This window comes from Lineus longissimus, chromosome 14 (assembly GCF_910592395.1).
Source record: "Lineus longissimus chromosome 14, tnLinLong1.2, whole genome shotgun sequence".
Taxonomy (NCBI): Eukaryota; Metazoa; Nemertea; class Pilidiophora; order Heteronemertea; family Lineidae; genus Lineus; species Lineus longissimus.
In genome coordinates this window covers 1,591,059-1,607,072 of record NC_088321.1, presented here as the reverse complement: position 1 = coordinate 1,607,072, position 16,014 = coordinate 1,591,059, and the positions used below count along the sequence as shown (strand labels likewise).

At 43.0% G+C, this 16,014-nt stretch overlaps 1 protein-coding gene and 1 non-coding gene across 5 annotated transcripts in view; one reads left to right on the top strand and one right to left on the bottom strand.

Annotated features, from left to right (window-relative positions):
• The window catches only part of LOC135498551 (tight junction protein ZO-1-like), a 95,035-nt gene extending 81,355 nt beyond the window's left edge, over positions 1–13,680 (bottom strand). For 2 of the 4 annotated variants that reach the window (XM_064788825.1, XM_064788826.1), the window contains exons 1-3: positions 11,130–11,325; positions 9,383–9,599; positions 9,181–9,238 (exon numbers count right to left, since the gene is read on the bottom strand). In XM_064788825.1, the coding sequence (XP_064644895.1) occupies positions 9,181–9,238; positions 9,383–9,599; positions 11,130–11,175 (321 nt within the window). In that variant the 5' untranslated portion in view covers positions 11,176–11,325. Of the gene's footprint in view, positions 1–3,017; positions 3,175–9,180; positions 9,239–9,382; positions 9,600–11,129; positions 11,326–13,404 lie in introns of those variants that run through there. The other 2 variants (XM_064788827.1, XM_064788829.1) reach the window with 2 other exon arrangements.
• Positions 13,681–14,792: 1,112 nt separating this feature from the next.
• Positions 14,793–14,865, top strand: Trnak-uuu (transfer RNA lysine (anticodon UUU)). Its single transcript has one exon. It is a non-coding gene; the product is annotated as a tRNA-Lys (tRNA).
• The last annotated feature ends 1,149 nt before the right edge of the window (positions 14,866–16,014 follow it).

Below are 16,014 nucleotides of genomic sequence, written 5' to 3'. Positions count from 1 at the left end.
CGGTGTAACCACTAGGCTCTGATCATATGAGGCTACTCCTGGGTTGTCCCAGGGATCGAACCCAGGTCTGATTGCGTGGTAGCCAGAGGTGTAACCACCAGGCTCTGATCATATGAGGCTCCTCCTGGGTTGTCCCAGGGATAGAACCCAGGTCTGATTGCGTGGTAGCAAGCGGTGTAACCACCAGGCTCAGTGGTGTAACCGCTTGGTTGGCTATGATTATGAGGCCCCTCAAAATGCGATGGGATCAGCCTATTGGGCACCTGCATGTTAAACAGTTGTGAAACAACAAGCACAGCCTGGTAATCTACTGTGGTAAAAATCTTTGGCAGCAAAAGTAAACATTTATTTGTACAATGCACCTCCTGTGATCTGTTTTGTCAACAGGATTAGAGGCTCAACAAGGGCAAACCTTTTAAGGGTTGAAAACAGCCACCACCATTTTGGCAAGAACTTAAAATCCTCAAGCATTTAGAACTCTTTCAAAATGAAGTGAATTCCACTACAATCGAGGGTCGGAGTCGGTTTTTGTTTTACAGAAAACAGACTCCTATCCTTGAAATTGGAATTCATTTCATTTTGAAGCAGTTCTCATGGCTTCAGGGTTTTCATGATCGTGATGACTATGGTCAGGCCAGAGACCTCTATTAGCCAGCGTGTACATTCTGTGTAGATTTTAATGAATATAGGTTGGTGAAAAAAGTACACCAAGGGTGCTTTTATTCCCACCAAATTTTATATGTGTTATGAAGAGGCTTTTATCGAAATAATAGTAAAAATTCAAAACATTCCAATACCGATTGCCTGAGAAAAATTTATTTGTGTACAGGATTGCCATCAAATCGTCACTCGCGGACTGATATGGGCCTATTAGAATACAAGTTCTAAACTGGCAACTGACACAATATTTCCTTAAATTAATTATCAAAAAGTATATCCCTGTTATGGCCTGGCTCTGTAGATTAAGAATCCACCAAAGATTGAAGAACTAATCCACTTTCACCCATCACAGTCATGTATTTACCACAGCTTCACAGTTCAGTACGGACTATGTGTCTGTGCCACACTTCCGCCTGTGGATGAATTCATGTCTCTGCCCGTCAACCCTTAAAGGGAATTTTCGCACCACCAACGTTTCGGCCCACGTTTTACACTACATTGACAGCAAGAACCGCACGTCGCACAGAAGATAAACCTCAATGACGCCAAGAGATAATGGAAGAAGCGCGACGTAGGCCTTTGAACATTTCGAAAAAAATAGAACTAGGCCTGTATACCCCCTTGGCACAATTCCACACAAAGGCCCGTGATATCTTTGTTGTGCCTGCCCGCCAGGCCCGAGGAATGTTGGCCAATTTTGTCTATCAATGCTCGAGCATTCCGTCAAGGAAATAGAGATATTTTGCCCGGATATTGTCGGACAACATACTGATTGCTTGACTGATAGACTGTGGTTCTAATTTAGATTGATTTTGATTGACCTTTTTCACGTCTGTGATCGAAAACGAAAAGAAACTATAAGAAAGAGGACATTTTTAAGGGAACTTTAGAGTCTGTGGAACCTCCCTTAGCGGACGCTTCTCTATTAAGGACCCCTCTCTATCAAGGACACTAGTTTTGGTCCCAAATTGGTTACTAAGGGGATGTCGTACGACCAGTGATTCAGCCTACTTTTTACATTTTCCTCGGACAGTGAAAATGCACGCTATCATTTCCTTTTTAAAAGTTCGGTGCAGATCATTGAACTAGATTTGACCTGATGGACAATAGGGCCTGTAAAAGGGGTTTTTGACTTGATGCTTTTGATATCGACTGAGGTGCGGGAAGGCAATGCATTGCTTGTGCAAAATTTGCTTAAACCTCTCTAATCAGGACACCTGTCTATTATGGACAGCACTTGTCAGTCCCAATGGTGTCCTTGATAAGGAGGCTCTACTGTATTGGTATAAAACCCCTCTAACAAGACGTGACGACATAAGCTCACCCAGGTGAGCTAAAAATGCCATTCAAGGGTATTGATCTGTGATGAGAGTGTTTGTTTAGATTCAGCAATGATACAGTAGACCCTCTCTATTAAGGACACCCTCGGGACTGGCAAGTGCTGTCCTTAATAGAGAGGTGTCCTGATTAGAGAGGTCAAATTGAATGAAAACAACCAATTTAGGACCAAACCCAGTGTCCTTAATAGAGAGGTTGTCCTTGATAGAGAGGTGTCCGCTAAGAGAGGTTCTACTGTATTTGTATGTTTACACCACGGCAATGCTGAAATTAATATCTACAGTAGAACCTCTCTATTAAGGACACCCTCGGGACTGGCAAATGCTGTCCTTAATAGAGAGGTGTCCTGATTAGAGAGGTCAAATTGAATGAAAACAACCAATTTAGGACCAAACCCAGTGTCCTTAATAGAGAGGTTGTCCTTGATAGAGAGGTGTCCGCTAAGAGAGGTTCTACTGTACTTGTATGTTTACACCACGGCAATGCTGAAATTAATATCTACAGTAGAACCTCTCTATTAAGGACACCCTCGGGACTGGCAAGTGCTGTCCTTAATAGAGAGGTGTCCTGATTAGAGAGGTCAAATTGAATGGAAACAACCAATTTGGGACCAAACCCAGTGTCCTTAATAGAGAGGTTGTGCTTAATTGAGGTGTCCGGTAAGGGAGGTTCTCCTGTAGGCCTATAATAATGCATTTCGTCCATTACTTTCCCAGAATTCAGTTAATGTTTCGATAAAACCAAGAATTAATAAGTTTGGCCCAAATTCATAAAGGGCGTTTAAGGGTTAGACATGTACAACTTCTCTCTAATCAGTTTCAGGGCCTATTCATATTCTGTGAAGATTCACATGAAGGGCCAGAATCTGTCTATTCAGTAGTTAAACGCTGTTTTGAGCTAAACACCCTTTATGAATTTGGCCCTTTAAGTTTTAGTGTGCAAGACTTAAGGCAGAACTAAAATAAATCAAAAAGCTTGTTCAACGAAAAAATCACGGAGAACTGGCTCACAAATCTCACCTCAGGAACTTTAACATATTCCTTGACCATCTCGAACGAAGATAAGCTCAAATCGTAATTTCGAAAAAAATCGCAAAATATCCATAAATTATTCAATAACGTTCACTCAGTAGTCCATTATGATTCACGCTACAGGGCCTATTGCCAAAATGTTAGGCCTTTGTACAGTCAGTGTAAGCCCATGTGTGAGTGAGTGTATCACTGAGGTTATCCTGTGTACACACTGATCTCGCGAAGTGCCATTGAATTGAATGAGTTAGCCCAATTCGGAGGGGGCGTCTCAAAACACTTTCAACTTTTGAAGAGGTGGTTATTTAAAGGTTTATTGTGACCTGTCACAGCGACCACTGAACTAACTCTTAAAGGGGGACTATAGGCAGGACTAACAGGGTGACAATTTTCGGGTGACTATGCACAGTATGGCACCTGCTCAGGTCTGATTAGGCCCCAAATATATTTCTCGTACAAGTGTGAATACTTTTGAATCTTGTGGGATAGGTGCGACCCATTTTGCTGACTTCGTGTTACGTTGACTCGCCAATCTACCTGCTGCCTATAGTGTCCCTTTAATTAAAAGCAAATTCATTCTTTCTTTTAGAATAAAATTTGTTTGAATTTACGATCCCTGATCGGAATTGACGAAATCTGATCGCATTCGTCCATAAATCCATTGAACAGTGACGCTTATTTCTTCAACTGATGATTTTTTTCTGGCCATAATCGGGAATTGTAAACTCGATGCTAAAATTTTCTTTTATAAAGTTTGAGATGGTCCCCCTTGATAATCAAATCATCAATGCCCTTCTCCAGTGAAGGACATTCTTATGTTAATTAGGGAATTCCTCTCCAATTGGGGCTAACGAGGGGCAACCCATAACAAGTTGTTTGAAGCAAGCCTGGATCGGGCTCATGGACTGAGGTAGCTGTTCCTCTCCAATTGGGGCTAACGAGGGGCAACCCATAACAAGTTGTTTGAAGCAAGCCTGGATCGGGCTTATGGACTGAGGTAGCTATTCCGCTCCAAATGGGGCTAACGAGGGGCAACCCATAACAAGTTGTTTCAAGCAAGCCTGGATCGGGCTCATGGACTGAGGTAGCTATTCCGCTCCAAATGGGGCTAACGAGGGGCAACCCATAACAAGTTGTTTGAAGCAAGCCTGGATCGGGCTTATGGACTGAGATAGCTATTCCGCTCCAAATGGGGCTAACGAGGGGCAACCCATAACAAGTTGTTTGAAGCAAGCCTGGATCGGGCTTATGGACTGAGGTAGCTATTCCTCTCCAATTGGGGCTAACGAGGGGCAACCCATAACAAGTTGTTTCAAGCAAGCCTGGATCGGGCTTATGGACTGAGATAGCTGTTCCTCTCCAATTGGGGCTAACGAGGGGCAACCCTTAACAAGACAGGCCTAAGTCACATTTTTGCTTCACGCGCTTTGGACTTCCCAAACGAAAAGTAAACAAAATTTCATCTCCACAACTCGAAGGAGATCTGAGATTATTCTCAGATCCATCCCAAGTCAATCTCTAATCCATTTGTGTCCAAAAGTAACGCTCTTTATCAACAATGTCTCCTTTGTGTTATGTAATCGGTGATTGTCCTCCGTGAAAACTGCGGCGTCTCTCGTCCTGTGGCCTACCCACAGTGACCCAACACTGTCGCTATTTTTAAGAAAATATTTAAAGAGTTTAATTGATTTGACGCACGGTGAACTTTTTTGGATGTGGAAAGTTTCAACCGAGTGTTTGAGTTTGAAAGATCACGAAGGCTGAAGTTGCCTTAGAGTTAGATGCTGATCCCATTAAAGGGGGATTATAGGCAAGAGGAACACAGGTAGACATTTTTATGAAAACTCTACACTCTCAGTAATAAAGGTTTTTGCACATCGTGGATTTTTTTTCTTGGCAAAATGAAGGTTCTTCGGATTTAAAAATACATTTCGAGTTTTTCATTTTACCAAAAGATGTCTACAAGGTGCATATTTCTGTTGGCCGAAAAATCAAGAAAGGTTTTTTAAAAAGGTGCGAAAATCTTTATTCTTTAGTGATGAATCCCGAGTGTACACAGAAATTCTATAAAAAATCAACAGCAAGTATCATTTTCTCACAAAGGATTCATGATTCTGCACATTCACAGGGGATCACTTTCACAGTTTGTAGAGAATGAGGCAGGTGTTCCAGCATGCCGAGCTGTGCTGTCCGCAGAAAGGAAATGGTATATGATAAAGTCGAAAAACGACCCATTCGGGACAAGGAGTAATGTCCTTAATAGAGAGGGTGTCCTTAATAGAGAGGTGTCCGCTAAGGGAAGTTGCATTGTGCTTTCATTATCTCAATTTTCTGTGGTCATTTTCAACATTCTTGACCAATTAATCATACCCGACCCCCAATTAAATCACGTGACCCCCAATTAAATCGCAGCCAAGCCTCAGTTCGCATTCTTCAATATTTTTACTCTCATAACGATCTCTGACAATGACACTGTTACATAACGGCGGAGAAAGCCTGCTTAGAAATGGAAACAATTTTCGCACAAAAAAGAAACTATTTATATTGGGGTTCTTGGGGCTCCCGATGGGCACATTGTGGCAGCCACTTGGTCGATATTAAAAACGAACGACTACATATACATGCTTCCCGAAATTGGTGGCTTGCATTGGAACTAACTTTTCCCCCTTGTCCGTCATTAAAGGCATTCAAGTGTGTTGGTCAACCATGACTATCTCCTTTGTCCCTCCACCATAAGGCCTAGTTTCCCCTTATGACATCACTATTTCAGACACTCAGCGCCCCATTTCTGGAAAGGTGTATTCATGTGAGCCAGCTGAGCAAAACCATCAAAACAAGCCAGTTTCAGCAGTCCGAATCTGTAGTTCCAAAATGTGCTGGAAGATGGCACCGGAGGGCGTAAAGGAAAGATGAGGAAGGAGAACCCCCGCTAAGCGCGCATGTCGCACAGAAGACGTGCCTAAATGACACCAGGAGATAATGGAAGAAATTGATGCACTCAGATTTCACCAAATGAAGACAACAGTGAAATGAACAAACAGTCCGTCTTAACCTGCCAAGCTCGGAGCGACATGCGTCTGGTTTTGCTGTGACGGCTGACAATATTTTTTCTTTCAAAAATTGTCGTGAATCGCAAATGTAAATAGTTTGCGGTAAACAGCTTCTTGAGAAAGCGAAAAAAGTATCGAACCTCGGCCCCAGGCGGCCAATGCTATAAACACCTACCTTCCTGCTTGGCTTTGACCTTGACCTTGTATGGCGATGCCTGCCGTACGTCCCCATCGTACTATAGTGCACCTCAGGAGAGTTCCTCCCATGCCTCAAAGGCGGCGCCAACCTGGACTTTAAAACCCGCCGCGGAGGAGGCGGTGGCCGCCATCTTGAATCGTGTTCATCGTCCGAGTAACTTTGCGGATAGCGGTGTGGAGGCGACGGCCATCTTGGTTGACATTCATATTCGTCATCCGAGTAACTGACGCGATAGCGTGGTGACCGGTGTCGCCCGCTATTTTCCTCGCACATCGTTGGAATTTGCGGAGATTTTTTCGCAAGAAGTTTTTTTCTCATTTTCAGCTTTCGATTGGCCAGTTTTAAGTATTATCAGGTTCTGAGGCCGATCTGTGACAACTAGAGGCCCAAGCGCCCGATGTTCAGCTGCGAAAGTGATTCGGTGCGTTGACCATGATGCCACAGGCAGTAAAAGTTTGTTGATTGAAGGTAAAAACTCTGCCAACTTCTGTACGAAAGGACACAAGGTACTCCAACTGAACAAATCACGTTTGGTGAATCCTCGTGGTCAGATTCAAGACTTACAAAATCTAAAAGTCCGTTTTGCTAAACAGTTTTAGCGGGGCACAGGACAATGCCTTTTCACAATTTTAAAATTTCCCCTGCCTTTTTCACCAATCGCCAAAGTATCTACATTTAACAGGGAGTCACGTCCCTTCTTTTCAGACTTTGAACCCTTCTGCCCCACCCTTTCAGCTATCGCTCCGCCAGGAAAGTCTAAATCACAAACAGGACGCAATCCTAAAATCCTCTAACTTTTTAACCTGAGATACTCCGCAGGACTATAAACCAGTCATAGTTGGATAGGAAGTCAACACTAGTTTGAAAACCATTATGGATCCCAAGAATACAAATCAAAGAAAATCAAAACTAAATGAAGGAAAACGTTGCCAACCTCTGAATATGATGTCAGACGAATTCGAAATGAGCAGTCAAAGGTGTGCAACAACTACCAACTCCAAATACAATATGTTTTTCGTCACCAGTTGGGTACCGTTACAATTTCTGCTAATTAATCGTGAATTCGATATCAAATTAGCCAAACCTTGTCTGGAACGTTTCATGCGCAGGTATTTCTGGAACAGGTTATTAACCCTTCGAAATGATCCAGTGAGTAGGAACTGGTCGTGAGCTCTCTAATGAATGGTCACGTGACAGTGTTCAGATGCGAGTACCCCCCTCGGCCCCCTCTGCCTCGTCCCATCATGCCTCTGGTTGCTAATCCACTAGTATTACCAGAAGCCTTGCTGGTGCCATTCGAGACACGTGTCCAAACCAACCCAGTCTTCTCCCATTCACCAACAGTGAGACTGAATTTATCAGAATTGGTGAAGGAACGAAGATGGCAATGGTTGGGCCATGTGCTCCGAATGCCTGCAAACGCATTGCCAAGGAGAGCACTCACATGGACACCACAGGGGAGACGGAATAGAGGCAGACCAAGAGAGACCTGGCGGCGTTCCATGGCAAAGGAACTTTAAGAGAAGGGCCTAACGTGGGAGGCAGCCAGACAGCGAGCAGCCAACAGACTTGAGTGGAGGACCCTGGGGAACGCCCCATGTGCCACCTAGGGCACGAAGGGTCCTAAGAAGAAGAAGAGAGACTGGGGCTGACCTGGTCCACTCCTTCTTCTTCTTCTTCTTCAGCGTTCGCTCTGCACTTGGAGGGGTCATTCTCCTAGGAGTAATCCTCCTCCAAGGCGGGATGAGCGTATCCTGCGTGCCATTACGGTTAGGCGCCAATTGGGTTTATTGGCCTAGTGGTCCGACTTTGGCGAGAGAGATAGAGTCCACGCAAGCTACTCATGTTTCTCACTTGGTGGGGTCTTAGCCTGCGATGGCATAGACACCAGGCACAAGGAACCTCGGTTTTGAGTCTCATTCGAAGGACTGTGAAGAGCCAGGAATTGTAGTTCCTGGTCCACTCCAAATCTCAATATTTTCTGACACGATTGAACCACCTCATCTTAAAGCTGACGGGTAAATCAAATATACATTCTCGAGTAAGGCGGAAGCCAAAATCTCAGGAATGTGGTGATACAGTCGACATAGATATGTCCAGTTCAGTTGAAGGATTGATTCATAGGTGGTTAGCTTTTGAACATTCTTGCTTAGGGCAACTGTCCAGCATTTGGCAGGAAACAGTCACGTTAACATCGCTCTACTCACAATACAGTCATAAATCAGCCATTAATGATGCTAATATTATGCTGATTACCATAATGAGCACGTTTCAATTATTCATTACTGCACACGAGTTCTAAGAAATACAAATCGCCGTTATCGAAATCATCAATATTTTGTGACTCGGATATTTTTTTGGTAACACTCGCTAGATATCGGACATGTGGCACCTCTGCCGGTATTTAGAAGACGGCCGCCAGAGCCACTTTTGTCTCAGAACGTTTCTTGGGCCAATATCTCGAAGGGTATCTTTTTTAAAGGAGCGCAACTGTCCAGCAGCATATGAACTACAATATCACTGTCTGCGGAGGTTTATTGACGAAGTTGGTGGTTGGTCCACGCGACTGTGATACTGTCGTTTAACGCTGAGTTGCGGGGCTGAGGTTGGGAACTCGGCACTGGCCGTAGTTGGCCTCTTGATAACAACAGGGAAATACCACGCATATTTTCTCCTCAAGTGCAATGTAGGGTATCGAATTCTCTCTAAACCAACACTGGTGGAATTCGTTCAAGATATCAGACACCTGTCTCAATGGGTTAACCCTCTAACAACCAGAGCGGACTTTCAGAAACTGTACCGAACCATAGATTCAGAAAAGATAAATAGATTACCCAGTACAGTACATAATGCAAAAGGTTCCATAGTTCATGACGTGGTTTGAAAATGATGAAAGCAGGCCTACCTGTGTATCTCGTTCAACGACTTTGAATCTCGGATCATTGCGCGACAGCTCCATATCCCTGTTAAAAAAAAGACGCAAAAATTTACCACACAGTGGAACCTTCCTTTAAGGACACCTCTATAATCCAGACGCTTCATTGTAAAATTACTATCATAATCAAAGTGACTAAAAATTTCCTTGGAACAGAACCATAGACACTCACCTGTTGTTTTGCTTGGGAGACCTCCGCCCCGTTATACTTTCCAGATTGGAGACGACGCGATCCCTGTCTGATTTCAGTGCCTCCATTTCCCGAAGAGCTAAATCGCGCACTTCCAACGCCTTAGCATTCTCTCGCAGGACGGCATCGCGTTCTTTTAGCGCTAGTTCAAAACCGAGTTGGAGTGCTCGTGTCGGGGAACTTTCCTCGGGGACGGCTTCTGCAAGTTAGATAGGCACAGGGTTACGTCATTGTTGGTGACTGGTGAAGAGCTCATGCGTGGAAAACTCATCCTGAGGAATCAGCAGCCACCTCTTCGAGTATCTCCCACCTCTCTGAGTATCTCAAGAGGAGACGATCTATCAATTACAACCTCGGGCCTACATGAGTATCTCCCACCTCTCCGAGTATCTCAAAAGAAGACGATCTATCAATTACAACCTCGGGCCTACATGAGTATCTCCCACCTCTCCGACTATCTCAAAAGAAGACGATCTATCAATTACAACCTCGGACCTACATGAGTATCTCCCACCTCTCCGAGTATCTCAAAAGAAGACGATCTATCAATTACAACCTCGGGCCTACATGAGTATCTCCCACCTCTCCGAGTATCTCAAGCGAAGACGATCTATCAATTACAACCTCGGGCCTACATGAGTATCTCCCACCTCTCCGAGTATCTCAAGAGAAGACGATCTATCAATTGCAACCTCGGGCCGACATGCTAATACTTTCTAACCATCAAATTTTTCCTAGGATAAGTTTTGATAGCAGTCATCGACGAAGATAATACAAGTTGGTCTTATCGAAACCGATGGCATTTGCACCAGATGACCTCTCACGATAATGGGTGATATGAATAAAGGCTAGCAAATGCTTTTACTTCAATTTTGTACAGAAAGGCCAAGTGTAAATGTACATGGAGTTTTAGATAAAAGCATTTACTACTCTTTATTCATATCACCCAATGTAAGACACCAAGGTTTTTACACCTCATCTATTCCAAAACATTTAAAGGGAGTATACCACCAGAGTCACGATGACAATAAAGCAACTTAATTACGGCGATGATTTTAATTATCATATCGCTCACAGGCACCAACAGATCCACCTGAATCCATTGTTACTGGTGTAATTGGGTTAAAATTTACAATCCCCGATCGGAAATGACGTAGTTTGATCGCATTCAACTATAAATCCATTGAACAGTGGTGCTTCGTTAGTCAACCGATGACCTTTTTTTGGGGTGTGATCGGGGATTGTAAACTCGTTCCGGGGGCTGAAGTACTGGAGCAGTGAAAGGAGTGCCTTTGAACCCATTTGGCAAAAGACTACTGTGGCCTTTAAACCACCAAACCAATGGATGATTTCGAAGACATTTGTCGGGCACTGATCAGACGCGTTTCACCAGGAATAAATGGTCACAGTGCCCAATGGCATCGTCCAAAGTTTGCTTTACTTGGGTCATCTGACATGTTCTGAGAGTGCACATTTGCTTTTTTGCGCTCCGATTTTTTTCTGTCATGTCTGTCGAAAAAACCCAACGTGAACAAGATAAGGAACGAGTTTACAATCCCCGATCACACCCCAAAAAAAGGTCATCGGTTGACTAACGAAGCACCACTCTTCAATGGATTTATAGTTGAATGCGATCAAACTACGTCATTTCCGATCGGGGATTCTAAAGTTTAGCCCAAGATAAGCAACAAACCCTGTGTACATTCTATCTATGTATAAAGGTCCACACCTGTTCCATTCACCCAATCCTGAATAAAATGTTTCTTTGTGGACATGAAGGTAAGACGAAATTATCCTCAAAAAATCGTCCAAGTTCAACACACACGAATTTCAAGAGAAGCAACAACGAACCGAAGGAAAAGTCCCGAAAGTAGTCCAAATTTTAGATGAGACTTTTCAGAGAATTGCACAGCACAGTCGAAACACTTCTGTTTGGTCGGTGGCATTGAATTCGTAAATTCCTTTACCCGCAAGCCGTTGGTTTCTAAAGGCCTATTGACAATGCATAGCCTGAGGAATTTCTAGTGGGTCTTTAATCTCGACTTACACACACAGTCGGTACCACTGATCCCATTTTATATGTGACAGACAAGTAAATGGAAATAAGGGTGGGTTAATGACCCGTTTTACACGCATGGGAAAGGGGTCGAATTTCACAGGGATTAGGGTTTTATATGCCTTAGGGGGGTAATGGTTTTACCACAGGGGTTTCATAAGCAGGTACAATAAGACCCCTTCAAAATTCAATAATTTATTGTTTGATACTAGGAAATTTGTCTGGGTGACTCATTCCGTCAATGATGAGATGCAGGACACGAAAACCAAATACCAAGTTTCGGTGAATTCATTTGCATAATACAGTACTGATCAGAAATGACATCCTGCCTGCTTCACGTCAGTTACACGCAAGTGACGCGGGTGCAACACTGATAGGAGAGCACAGTTATTTTTAAAGGAAACCTTTCACGAAACGGTTATAAAACTGGGGAGTTTTGAACAGCCCGGTTAAAACCTAAGGCGGGAATAAGCTTCCATTGATAAATCTTCGCAGTTTCAAGTTTCCCTCAGGTAGTTATTTAATGTGAGCTGTTCATCTGGGTAACATTACATAACATTGTATAACACTACTGACTCCAGTCAATGAACTGCATAAGAGTTAACTAATTAGTCACCAATTTAGTTATTTTTACTACGTTCACAGCTAGTCTCAATAAAGATTTTGTGCCACAATTGGATCTCTTAAAGGGAACTGAAACCGCCAAGCCAGTTCGTATGACTTCGTTTTCATTTCCCGCGTATCGGGTAATCAGAACGAGGCATGAATGAAACATGGCGCCTAGCTGTCAATCATTGAGTGACGTCACTACTACGAAAACTAATGAATGAAAGATTGCATGACTCACGTGATTCTCACATGACTCTCAATAATAACAAATTGAACTGCGCATGCTCGGGCACTGGGGGCGGAACTACAAATCTGAACTCGAATTGGAAGTTGGAAGTTTGACTTTCTCGGGCGGTGAAAGTCGAAAAGTTGAATAAATCGCTCGGCGGTTCCAGTTCCCTTTAAATATCCATAAAATTCAAATTCAATTTCTAATGGCGACAGATAGCAAAGTGTTCTTGTGCTTTTATCAGCCATAAGGGTCAAACTGAGGTCAACATTGGATGAACTCTGTCTGACAATGTGGTCATCATTACAATATGCAACGCAGAATACATGATAGCATCATAAAGAGATACAAAGAGATCTACAATGAAGAATTCAAACAATTCATGGTTATCAGTCTGGAGAATTGGCTCGCCAGTTTGCCGAGGATCAAATACACCTTCCAACTTGTTGAGCTGGCGTGTCGCAAAAAAGGAGAATTGTTTTTAAAATGTTGGAAAAATTTTGTTAAAACAATTATGTAATGATTTTTGTTCAAAATCCATCGACAAATTTTAAACTGGATTATTTATTTGTAATTAGACTGGCTAATTGCACCTACTGCTAATCAAATAGTGAGTCAATTAAGGCTTTTAATAATCATTCTATGAATGATTGACATTCGGTTACATTTGGTAATTGATCAGTGATCACTTTCAACTGATCAATTAATCGTTTTAATTGTGACAATTGTCCTCTGATGAATGAGTTGATTGAAGTCACCAATTTTATTCATGTCAATAAACATGTTTGTTAGTAAAGACTGATGGCTGACAGTGGAGAAACTGGTTGATTTCTCTAAGTTCTATTTGACCAAAGTGTGGGTGGAGGGGTAGGCCTACCATGGGCATGGGGGGGGGGGGGGGCAGGTACCGCAGTTAATATAAAATGTATTATAGAACCAACTATAATGTTTACACAGACTTAAGACAGGTCTCTGTCCCAACCTCCCCTCTGCCTCTGGGGGAGGCCTACAAACGCTGGGGGACCTAAGCCTACTAGGCCTACTGATCGATTTGTGTTGTAATAGATCCTGATGTATGATTCACCATCACTACACCACATAAAAACCTACCTTGCCCTGGATAGTCCACCAGAAATTTTGTCAACAAATGTGGATGTGTATATTCCAGAGTGACACAAAATGCATGAAAAGCTTGGGGACCCTTTTTCTGCAGTCGCTCTACGAACGCTTTGGTGCGTGAAACTGGGTCCGATTTTTGTAAAATGTCGAGTTCTTCTTGTTTACTAAATACTCCATGCCTAACCAGCGTCGGGAGAACTTTACTGAGGTCTAAATCACGAGATATTTCGGTTGAATGTGTGTGCAAAATCTTCGAGATGTAGCCATGCGCTGCCATTTTGTGAGACCAGTTGGGAATGTTATGATTTAAGTTCCGAAAAACACCTGCTGTGTTGTCAAGTGTTTATCAAAAGAATCCATCTCATAACAAATATATCGATCTAATTCAGTTCGAACAAGAATTATATGCGAAATAAAACTGTAAGTTTGATCAGAAATTATAGGATTTGCCTTTTTTTAGTACATTTGTGTTTCGGAGATGATATACATCATTAGCTTTCGGTTCTTTAAATACCAAGTTGATGCCAACTGCCACGCCCTCTTTTATCCAATTAGTACTCCAGCGATTTTTCAACATTTTCATGATTTTCAACAGTTTTCGACCATTTCATAAACTTCTAAGTGGGTGTGTCTGGTTTCTATGGTTACATTCTTTCCGATTTGAGTACTATTGTTGCTAAGAATTGGTCGAATGTTGCTTTATAGACGTTTTAGCATATTTGGGTCAAGCAGAAACTAGTTTGGCCTCGTTTTCCCATAATTTGGGAAATCCCCAGAAAGTGTCGCGGAAAAAAAATCACGGGTAATGTTGCCACGTGGAAATGAAAGTGACTATTTGAACTAGTACAGCGCGCCCCCCCCCCCCCCCCCCCCCCAGCAAATTTAAGGGGGGCCAGTGCTCGTACCAGTATTCTAAAATGACCCCCCTTTCTAGGGGATTGCCATCTAAAAATTTGACCCCCATCCTCGGGGACTCTTTGCAAGAACTTCTTTTTTTTGATACATCTATTTCACCTCATTTTCATTATTCATGACTTTTTATTCTTAAAACCAGGTGAAATAAGCAGTTGTCGCACTTTTTAATGTCGTTATGAAGCACCTCTTTTGACGAGTTGAAAGAAACACCATTCTGAAAAAGTACCCCCTTTTTCGTTTTCTCGGGGATTTTACACCCTAGTTTTCAACTCAAAATGACCCACCTTCCCCTTGAAAATTGGTAAGCCCACTCCAAAATTGGTAAATTGGGGGTGTCCTAAATATTGAACAGCAGTTTTAAGGCACACCCTGTAGACCTATCGCGGCCGCTACGTCATCAAACTATTTATAGATCAGAGCGTAAAATGATTCAAATAGCGTATAATTATCGGCGTCATTCGAGCGCCCGTGTAGCTCAGTCGGTAGAGCATCAGGCTTTTAACCTGAGGGTCTGGGGTTCGAGCCCCCACGCGGGTGTACCTTTTTCTTTTTAAATTTTTCTTTTTATCACTTTTTATTCCTTTGCAAGTATTTATTACCTTTTAAGAATTAATTCTTTCCAATTTAGATGCGTTTTGATTGTCTAGGATTTGAAATTGTTTTTCACTTCTGAATACCAGGGTCAATTGAGTGCTCCTCCCCTTGCACATGTCAAGTAAAATGCCTTGCACCTCAGGATTAGTACTCAGGACAGGCCTTCCTGGGTACTGTGTGTCCTGGGTACTGTGTCTTTCGTCTTTCGTCTTTCGTTACGACGCTAGCATGATGTTTTTTATGCATTTTGACTACGAATTTGCCAAAAAATACGACACTCGCAAAATGTTCCAATTTACAGTATTCATACATGTACAGTGGAACCTCCCGATGTGGACACCTCTGTTAGCAGGACACCCTCTTTATAAGGGACAGTGATACCAAGCGTGTCATAGGCCTACTGTCATTCCCCAAAATATTGTATTGGGACTTGAATCCCGATAAAAGCTCGCATTCCTGCTACAATGACAGGAGAAATAAACGAAATTACTAGACTGGGTATCTGGGATTCTCTTTTGGGTTCTTGTGCGCGTTGGCCTCTCCAAATGTGGTCCTGTCAGTAGCTCTTTCAAGATTTTTTTCGAGTTGCGTCCTCTCGGCCTTCCTGCGAATCCCTGCTGCGACGAACTCATCTCTTGTAAATCAGGATCTCTTGACGTATTGAGGTCCGTGTTCCTCGTTTTTGACGTCTGAATCGCCGGCGACTTTCCTCAGGTGTCTTCCAATTGAAACAACAACCCAGAGATCTTCTGCACCTCCCGTTTCTTTCCTTTGTGGCAAAGTTTGTTCGCTGTGGCCAAGTTTTGAGGGTTCATGGTGATAGGAGGGGTAGGGGCAGGGGCCGGGGACGGGGATTATTAGGAACCGATCACAGTACATGACCGTTCGGAACCGTTTGGATCTGGACAGACAAGATATGTCTCTCATGTTCTTGTCCAACGAAAGTTATATCGTCTGTCCTTCACCTGGTTGTGACAGGTTTTTCATTGAGCTGGATTTGAACTTTCCCACCCTGAACTATAAAAGGCCTATGGACGCCTGGGAAAGTGACATCACAGGAAGTGAGGTGTCAGGCCTGAACCCTTCGCGCGT